This window comes from Pteropus vampyrus, unplaced genomic scaffold, assembly GCF_000151845.1.
Source record: "Pteropus vampyrus isolate Shadow unplaced genomic scaffold, Pvam_2.0 Scaffold463, whole genome shotgun sequence".
In the NCBI taxonomy this organism is placed as follows: Eukaryota; Metazoa; Chordata; class Mammalia; order Chiroptera; family Pteropodidae; genus Pteropus; species Pteropus vampyrus.
The window spans coordinates 1,292,165-1,301,722 of record NW_011889244.1 but is presented as its reverse complement, the minus strand read 5'-3'; the positions used below and the strand labels follow the sequence as shown (position 1 = coordinate 1,301,722).

The 9,558-nt window shown below is 42.8% G+C and overlaps 1 protein-coding gene across 1 annotated transcript in view; it reads right to left on the bottom strand.

Moving 5' to 3' along the window:
* The window catches only part of SLC44A3 (solute carrier family 44 member 3), an 85,547-nt gene that overhangs the window by 59,151 nt on the left and 16,838 nt on the right, over window positions 1–9,558 (bottom strand). Inside the window, exons 6-8 of the mRNA XM_011382195.2 lie at window positions 5,377–5,537; window positions 3,745–3,834; window positions 2,397–2,521 (exon numbers count right to left, since the gene is read on the bottom strand). Of these exons, the coding sequence (XP_011380497.1) occupies window positions 2,397–2,521; window positions 3,745–3,834; window positions 5,377–5,537 (376 nt within the window). The remainder of the gene's footprint in view (window positions 1–2,396; window positions 2,522–3,744; window positions 3,835–5,376; window positions 5,538–9,558) is intronic.

The following is a 9,558-nucleotide window of genomic DNA, read 5'->3' as shown; positions in this document are numbered from 1 at the left end:
CCTGGGCCTCGACTTCACTCTTCTGGGCTCTAAGCTGCAAACTGCTGCATTTCGGCCTGTGCTCCTAGGCTGACACCCTGAGGGAAGCCTTTAATACCACTGACACCGGTTTTCCTCATTGCCGATAGCAGTCATATTGAAAACATTTCAGTAGTAGTCACAGGCAGGCCCCATCTTCCCAGAACGATTTCAGGCTGATTCGCAAGGCGGCTGCTGGGAACTCGGAAAACAGGGACACAACCCCACCTGAGTGGTCTTGGTAGCAGATGAGATTCAGGCCACTAGGTGGGACTCTCAGGGTCTCTGCGGGGCCCCGACAGGTGAGGAGGACAAGAGGGAAAATGGGTGAGATGGAGGCTCCAAGGTGAGCATGAAGGGATGAGGGCCTCCTCCTGCTTCTAGTCCTCTCCTGCTGCTGTGGGTTTCTCCTCTCCCTTGTCTGGGAAAGCGAGAGTAAGAGCAGGGAGTGAGGGAGAAGATGGGCAGACAATAACTCCTCTCTCCCCCGGACACCAGCTAACGCTGGGGACAGGGAGTGGTGTCTGAATAGGGGATATAACCTGGCTCTCTCTGTCCTCCTTCCCTCACCTCGTGCAGGGCTCTGCGGGACCGAGCCTGCGCTGGCAGGCAGGGGTCTCCCTGGGCATGGCCGTCTTCCTGCTCCACAGGCTTCCCAGCTCTCCAGACTCAGGTCTCCCCCCAGGCAGCACTTGCGGGGCTCTCTGGCGAAAATGGCAGCTTCCATGATGGATGCCCCACGGGAGGAGGGAAGGCCACACCCCTGTGGGCAAGCTTGTAATACTATTGCCATTGAACAGATGAGACAACCGAAACCTGAGAGGCCAAGTCATTTCTCCAAGATGACAGAGTGGGTGGTGGGTGTGGATTTGAACATAGGCCCGAGACTACAAAGGCTGGGATCTCTCCTGTGAGCCATGTCACGGCACTCCTTCCTTTGTGACCCACCTCATCCTGGGACATGTGCTCTGTGTGTTGTGTCTTGCTGGCTCCCTTGCTTAGTGCAGGGCCCTGTGCACAGTAGAGCTCCGTAAACGGTGATGGCGATGAAGAGTCTAGGGCACTTACAAGAATAAGCTCATCCAGCAAGTGGCAGTGACCTATGTGCCAAATGAAGGCATATGACCTCTGGTTCAATTCTACCCTTTATACCGGCCATGGGGTGGGCCTCACAGACACAGGTAAAAACAGCCTCTCTGCTCTCAGCTTCCCCTTTCACTCACCTTACACACCGTGAGGAGGAACATTCACCTCTGACCCTGGCATCTGGGTGGCCATTCATGGTTCAATGTGTGAAAACAAAAGATGCACTGTGGAGGGCTCAGAGAGGGAGGGGGCTCTCTCTCCGACTCCCAGCCCTGCCCCTCCCCCCATACCCAGCAGCGCATAACTTGGGGTTCAGGGGGCCCTCTCTCCTCCATCCCCCTTCGCAGGCCCCAGTTCAGCCATGGGCCTGGTCCTTGCCTGAGGCAGGATGGAGCCGGAGCTGTACTTCATCGCACATTTGCTTCCGAGACAGTTTACGTGAAGAACACAGACCTGAAACCTCACTAGAGGAGAAAACATGAAGACTGTACAAACGTGGGAGCTGAAGGGTTTCCTTAGAAGAGAGAACTGAGTTGTGAGAGAGCCTGTGTCTGCTGAAAGACTGAACGGGCTTGTGCAAACCCCAGGCTGTTGCTCCTCCACAAAACGGTTAGTGAGCAACACTAGCAAAGACTACCGCAGGCCCCCCGAAACCACCTCCAGACCTTCTCCAGGGCCCTGTGACTTTGGCACATCTAAGACCATCTGGGGAGTGACCAACCACCCTCCCCCAACAGCCACATCCGCTGCCTCAACAACACTCTGTTTGCCTGTTTTCAACTGCAGAGTTCACAGTGGAGGCGGCGGGTTCTCTGAGCACCACGGTGACCCAGCTGCCAGTGGGTTTGGAAGCAAAGAGCCCTCTGTGCTCGAGGGCAGTGCGGGCTGTCACACCCTGGAGAGAGCAGAGCATCCATCCTCACAAACAGGAAACAGGAACTGCTGTGAGTCTGTCCCCCTTCAGTGTCCACCTTACAGCCTCTGGGGGGTAAAAATGGTTCTACAAGGACAACAAATCAGCCCAGGTAACAAATTAACCTCTGAGAGATGGCAGAAATGATTTGGAAAAAAGGAAGACTTTTTTTCCTTATTTTTTGAAGGTTTTGATATATCCCTATGTAGAGATCTCACATAAAAACAGAACTATGTGTGTCCATTCACTGTGCGAATATTGATGCACACTCTGAAGTGAAAGAAAAACACATTCTGGCTGTTTCTGGTTAAAATCCAATTATTTGGATTTCAGAGTTCTGGCTGGCTACTTGACTTCCTACTGGAAGCACATTTCTTACCGTAAGAACTGTAGATACAATAGCAAACCCCAGCAGGCACATCATGTTTTCCCATTCTGTGTCCAATGCTATGCTGAGGTCATTGGTGTAGTCATGATATAGCCACCATAAGACACTGCAGACAACTAGAAAGAAAAACACCACGGGCTCAGCACCCGCCCTCAGGTGACCACCCTCCCCCGCATCCAGACATGCAGGGCCACATAACAGGTGGTGTGGCTCAGGCAGTGGGTCCCAAATCCCTAGGCTTTACAGCAAGACTGACCCTCTGAAGGAGCTGGGCAGAGCCAGGGCAGCCCCCCGAGGACCCCTCAGATCTGGAGTGGCTCCTTGTCTTTGAGAGGTGCAGTGGGGTGACCCCAGAATACAGGTGTGTCCCATCTGCTCAGCCCAAATTGGGTCTGGCTGTGAGCAGGGAGGAAACTGCACTGGTAGGATGTTAAGAGAAGCGACATTAGAGTGCAAAGTCTAAAACTTCCAAATGAGCTCTGCTGGTGACAATTCCTGCAGGAGCCTGGATATGAAACTGGCATCTACAAAAAATGGGCAGATACTGCGACACTGCAGATGCTCTGCATTTAGGCACTAACTGCTACCTACGCCACAGCCACAGTAACTGGAAGATCACAGATGTCCTTACTAATCGTAGATGGGAAAGCATCCCTCTCCAGCCATGTGCATGTCCTCCAGCCCAGGCACCCTGTGGACCTGTGAGCCATGGAGCTCTAAGGGGCGGAGCGCACACCTAAGTAATGAGAGAATGAAACACTGGCTGTACCAATGACTGAAAACTCGAATACCCCAGACTAGTTGATAAATGGCCGCTGCCTGGAGCCTCCTCCATGCCCTTGCCTCTTGGACGCCCTCTCCACAATTCCTAGATGGGCCCCAGAGCCAGCAATGAAAACAGTGGGCATAGGAGAGGGTCTCCAGGATCCTACCCCAAGCTCAAGGCCTGTGTTTCTTCGGATGTGACAATGCGGGCATGCCACGTTGGTGGTATCTACAGGTGATGTGCAAGTTCAGAAGAAATCCTTTAGGAGGCTTCTGACAGGTATTGGAATTGTCTTTTAATGGTGTGGATGCCAGGTCACTCAATTGGCAGGCTCGTCTCGGGAGCGGAGCGTGGAAGAGACAAGAGTGGGCATTAACTCTACCGTCATCTGTGAGACATACGCTACTCTCTCTGTCCTCTCTGGGCCTGAGTCTTATGGGTATCCTAGTGCAGTTGGATGAGAAAACTCTCTAAGATCCCATTTAGTGCAAAAGTGGCAACTTTTAAGTTCTATACTTAACTAAAAGCCTTTTCATTTAATCAAAAAGAAATCAATCAAATAGAAATACTTACACAACAATCCCAAAATAACCAAAGCGATGAAAGTGTGAACCAAAAAGGTTGTCACGAATCGGAAGGTGAACATCATGGCCAAAGACAAGGCTGAAAGGTTAAGCATAACATAGAAATCACAATAACAACCAAGGTGTGCGGGCAATGATGACCAAACCCCCACTGAGAGGGCTGAAACACAGATGGGTCCAATCTGTTACAGTTTCCAAAAGCGCGAGCATTCTTCTTGAATTTTAAAAAAAATTGTTTAAGCAGGTATTATTTCCAAATACCCAAAACATTTTTTTTATTTTAAGAAGAAATGAATCATTAAAAATTTTTTATTATATTTAACTCTTGATTTTATACCAGCCTATGCAAAGCTCTCATTTTAATTGGTTTCAGATATTCTTATAAATAGGAAAGAGTAATGCCTTTAAAAATGAAAAATTTAACATTCTAATTACATGGTAAACTGCATGTGTAAAAAAACCCTGTGTATTATTTTCCAATATTTGGGTTTTTAAGCTTATCAATTTATTCTAAGTATTACAGTGAATTTATAAATATTACTTTATTTTTTTCTAAACAAGAAATTAGGATTACATATAGATGTTTCAGTGTAGTGGTTAAGAACATGGGTTTGGAATCAGTTCTGGATTGAGTCTCAGCTCTGCCTCCTTCACTACTGAATGTGTGACCTTGGCCAAGTTACTTAGCTTCTCTAAGCCTCAGCTTCCTCTCCTACAAATGGTAACAGGATTCTGCTGAGGTTTGAATGACTTAAGTATAACGCCTGGCACATCTGGGCCATAAGAACTCTGGTGATGATTTAAGCATCCCAAGCACTCAGAAATTAGTAACTTTGGTACTGAAATTATGGAAAACTCAATTTGTAAACTGGCAAAATAATGTTAGTATCTGACCAAAGAGTTTCTTTCAACACAGGTTGGGAGGCAGCCACTGGAGTAGACAATGGGCCGTTACTTCTGGCAGCAGAGGGTATTAACTTGTTCGAAAGGGGGAAGCCAACTCTTAAAGGGGGCTCATCAAGCTGAAACATAAAAAATGGGAAATCAAAGGGTTAAGAGGTGTGTTGTGCTTCTACAAAGGCCTGGAAAGGGCATGTCCTGGCTCAAGGCCTTGACCTGCCTACAGCCCAAAGCAGGGATGTTCCTTGTGAGAGCTGGATGTGTCAGGTCACTGCTGTCTGATGCTTTTTGACCTGGAAGCACACACCTCCCATGTTCACCAAGCAGCCTTCCAATCTGGCTTGCCTACAGGTGGAGGGCACCCTGGCCCGAAGACATGTGTTTCTGGTCCCTCTGATAGTTGTACTTTTCATGCCCAATTTATAAACTGGCAGCCTGCTTTGAACATCCATCCTTATGCAGAGCTGAGAACCAGGCACTGGAACACGGTCACTACATTAAGGCCTCCACCTAGTGAGGCCTCTTGGCACGGAGCCAGCTAGTCTTCCCCCAATTATTGTCCCATCTCCCACTTGAACCTGAAACATTGAAAATATCTATAAAGAAAATATACAAAGTAAAGTTTTATGTTTAAGTCAAGAGGCTAATTTTCATTGTACATTGTAGATAAGTATAAGAAACTTTGACAATCCATAAATCATCATGAAATAAAAATAATTACCTAATGCGAGGGTACACAGGCCAAGGATTGTGTCTCTTCCTGACATTATTCCACTTAGAATTCGATGGAGGGTGTTAACGTCATTTATCAAAACAGATGCAAACAGGGAATAGCACTCTGGCGTTTGAGGGATGCACCGGTTAAACAACGGGAAAGACTTGCTAAAAATAAAAGATGGAATAAATGGTAAAGAGGTTTGTTTAATTATTTATCTTAAAAAACGATGTTTGTTTAAAATTTTCAACAACCCAGAAAGCATGAGATAAAGTAATAGAAAGAGGTTTAGCACCCTGTGTGCCAAGTACACCCCTGGGAAAGGTGGGTGACTGTGCTGCTAGTTATTAGCTGATGCTCTGGATGCTTAATGATAATGGGGACCTCTAGAAACCAGAAACTTAACCTTGGAGAGCTACCTCACTGATCTCAAACACCAACTTCGACACTTTACGTTTAGGTCTAAGATTCGCCTCAAAGTAATTTTGTGTATGAGGTAAGAGTTCTCATACGAAATGACCAAGAGTCATTTTTCCTCACATCTTTCCACTTATTTCTGCACCATTATTTGAAAAGACTTCCTTTCCCCATGAAATTGCCTTGGTACTTTCATTACAAATCATTGACCATGTATATGCAGTTCCATTTCTGGGTTTTCTTCATCCATTTATCTATTTGTCTATCCTCATCCCAATATCACACTGTCTTAATTGCTGTAACTTTATAATAAGTCTTAAAATCAGGTGGTGAGCCCTCTAACTTCAGTCTTCAAAAATTTTTTGTGACCCTAGGACTTTCGTTTTTCTGTATTATCCAGAACGAAATTGTCAATTTCTACAAAAATTATATTGGGAGGACTGTATTGAACCTATAGAACAATGTGGAAAGAAGTGACATCCTAACAATATTAAAAATTTACAATTCATAAATAAGGAATATTCCTCTACTTATGTAGGTGATAATGTCTCTCAGAAATGGCTTTAAGTTTTCAATTGAGGTCTTCCACATTTTCTGCTAAATTTATTCCTAAGTATTCTATATTTTTATGCTGCTGAAGACAGACTTAAAAAAGTTATTTGCTGCTAGTATATAGAAATTCAATTTGACCTTATATCTTACAATTTTGCTAAATTCACTCAGTAGTTATTTTTTAGATTCCTTTGGATTTTCTATGTAAATAATCAAGTCAGCTATAATATAGGTGGTTTCATCTCTTCTTTTTTCTTTTCTTTACTTTATTGCAACTCCTCCATTGGACCTCCATTACAACGTTGAGTGAAAGGGATAAGGGCAGATATTCTTGTGTTATTGTTAGTCTTAGGTGTAAAGCATTCAATAGTTCACCATTAAGTGTAATATTAATTGTAGATTTCTCATCGATACCCTTTATCTGACTGAGAAAGTACTGTGTTATTCCTAGTTTACTAATCTTTTATAAAAAAAAAAAAAAAAGAGCTAAATAGTGTTATGTTAAATGATACGCTGCAGTTTGTTTAAGCAGTCCTCTATTGACAGCCATTGTTTTCAGTCTCTTGCTATTATGGACACTGCAGTGAATAATCTTATACATATGTCCTTCCACACCGGTATAAGGATACTGTAGATTAAATTTCTAGACATAGTGATGCTTGATTAAAAGGTATGTGTATTCATCACTGATGAATAGTGATAAATTGCCCTCACTCCCTCAGCAATGTATGAAAGTGCCTGTTTCCCCATACTCTTGCCAATACAATGCACTATAAAACCTCCAAGATATTGCCGGCCTACAGTGCAAAAATGTCTGCCTTAAATAGAATCTTCCCTACCCAGCCTCTTTTTGTATGTTTTTTAAAAATTATGGTTCTTCTTTGAAGCATCTATTTATATTCTTATCTCATTTTGAGACCTTAGTCTATTAAAAGTTGATTAGCAAGACCTCTTACAAATTAGAGAAAGTAATCTTTTTTATATGAATTGCAACTTATTTGCCTATTAATTTTGCTTCATGTTCTTGGCATACAGAAATGTTGGTTTTTAATGCAGCCAAATTTTTCAATTTTTATTTTATGTTTTCTGAGTTTCAAGTCATAGTTAGAAGCCTGCCTTAATTTCAGGTTATAAAATAATTCTCCCATGGCTTCCAGTACTTTCTGGTTTAATTTTATATGTTAAAATATTTAATCAATTTAAGATTTATCCACATGAGACATGAGGTATGGATTTAGCTTCTCCTCCTGAATGCCTACCCTACTGTCCTAACATCACTTGTTGAATAGTCCATCTTCTTGTCACAGATTTGAAATGCCACTTTCATCATGTATTAAATTCCTGTAAGCATTTGGATCTTTTCCTGGATTATCTGCAATCTTCCATTAATCTTCCTACACCTAAACTAGTACTATAGTATTTTAATTATTAAACTTTATATGTTTTAAAAACTGGAAGGGCTAGACCACTTTGTTGTTTTTTCTCAAATTTTTCTTGATCATTTCTGTTTTTTTTTTTAATTTTCCTTACAAACTTTCAAATTGGTTTATCTAGTTTCTTTAAAAATCCTGTTATTTTTACTTCAATCATGACAAATTTATAGCTCAACTTAGGGAGAAATGACATCTTTCTAATGTTGAATTTTACTATCAAGAACACAAGGGAGTGACGTCAAAAATGGCAGATTGAGAGACGTCTCCAGATCTCTCCCCTTGAAATAACAATAAGCTGAACATCTGAAACTCTACAAAAAAACACCGAACCTGCACAAAAGCATGTCTGAATGAGGGATCTATACATAAGAACTATCACAGGTCACAACCCTGGGTGTCGGGCAATAGACTGGGAGAAATAAAGAAGCTGCCTCTTGCAGCCAGAGCTCCCTGTAGGAGGAGGGTGAGGCGAGATGATGCAGCAGGTTCCCCGCACAGCCCTGCCTGGGACATCTGTGAGTTCCACACGGCCGGTGGCACTGCCCAAGGATCAAGGCAGAAAGCAAGCAGAGAAGCGAGGACAGCAGAGAAGCAGGGATGGCAGAGAAGCAACAGTTAATTATTACCAGACGTGACTGCAAAACACAAGGCTGAGCTATAGCCCCTACCCCTCAACCCAGAGGGGCCCTCCTCTCATATCCTTCAAGACCGAACACTGCGGAGTCCCAGGGGAATCTCAGCAAATGCTACCGAAACTGTCGCTAATACTGACAGGGACTGAGACTGAGGGTAGCAAGCATGATTAAATATCTATAAGAGAAAAAAAGGAATTATTAAAACATTATATAAAGCAGGGATCCGAGAGACTTAGGTGCCGCCTACTGGAAAAACGCCTTCTTTGCAACAGGCTAAAGAGAGATCTTTATATAATAAATTTTCTTTCTAAGAAAAAGTAGAATATACTTTTATGCTCAGGTAGAGAAATAGTACATTAAACACCATGAACAACCAAGGTGATAGGCATCTCAGAAAGAAAGAGAAAAATCTCCAGAAAATAAGCTTAAAGACACTGAAATATGCGACTTAAATGGCAGAAAATTCAAGATGGTATTTCTAAAAAACTCAATGAGATCCAAAACGATCAATAGCAACAATTTCAGAAATTGAAAAACAACTAGGCCAGCAGAATAGCTCTTTAGCAAGGAGATTGAAACTCTCAAAAAGAACCAAATATAACTTCTGGAGATGAAGAACACACTGAGAGAGATGAAAAATAAAATAGCAAGCTTGGGAAATAGAGTCAACCAAATGGAGCAAAGGATCAGTGATATCGAAGACAGAAATCTAGAAATATCTCAAAAGTAAGAGAGAAACCAAAGAATGAAAACTAATGAAAGAGAAATACAAGAACTAGCTGATACCATTAGGAGAGGAAATGTAAGAATAATGAGCATTCTCGAAGGGGATGAAAAAGTGCAGGGACTAGAAAGCATTTTCAGACAAATAGTTGACAAGAATTTCCCAAATATAAGGAATGTGCTGGAGCTTGGAATTCAAGAAGTCAACAGAACACCCAATTATCTCAACTCAAAAACGCCTCTCCAAGACACATTGTATTAAAATTATCAAAAATCAATGACAAAGAAAGAATTCTCAGGGCAGCCAGAGAAAAGAAGACAGTAACCTATAATGGAAAATCCATTAGATTATTGTCAGACTTCTCAGCAAAACCTTACAAATCAGAAAGGAATGGAATCAAATATTTTAACTATTAACTGAAAGAAAC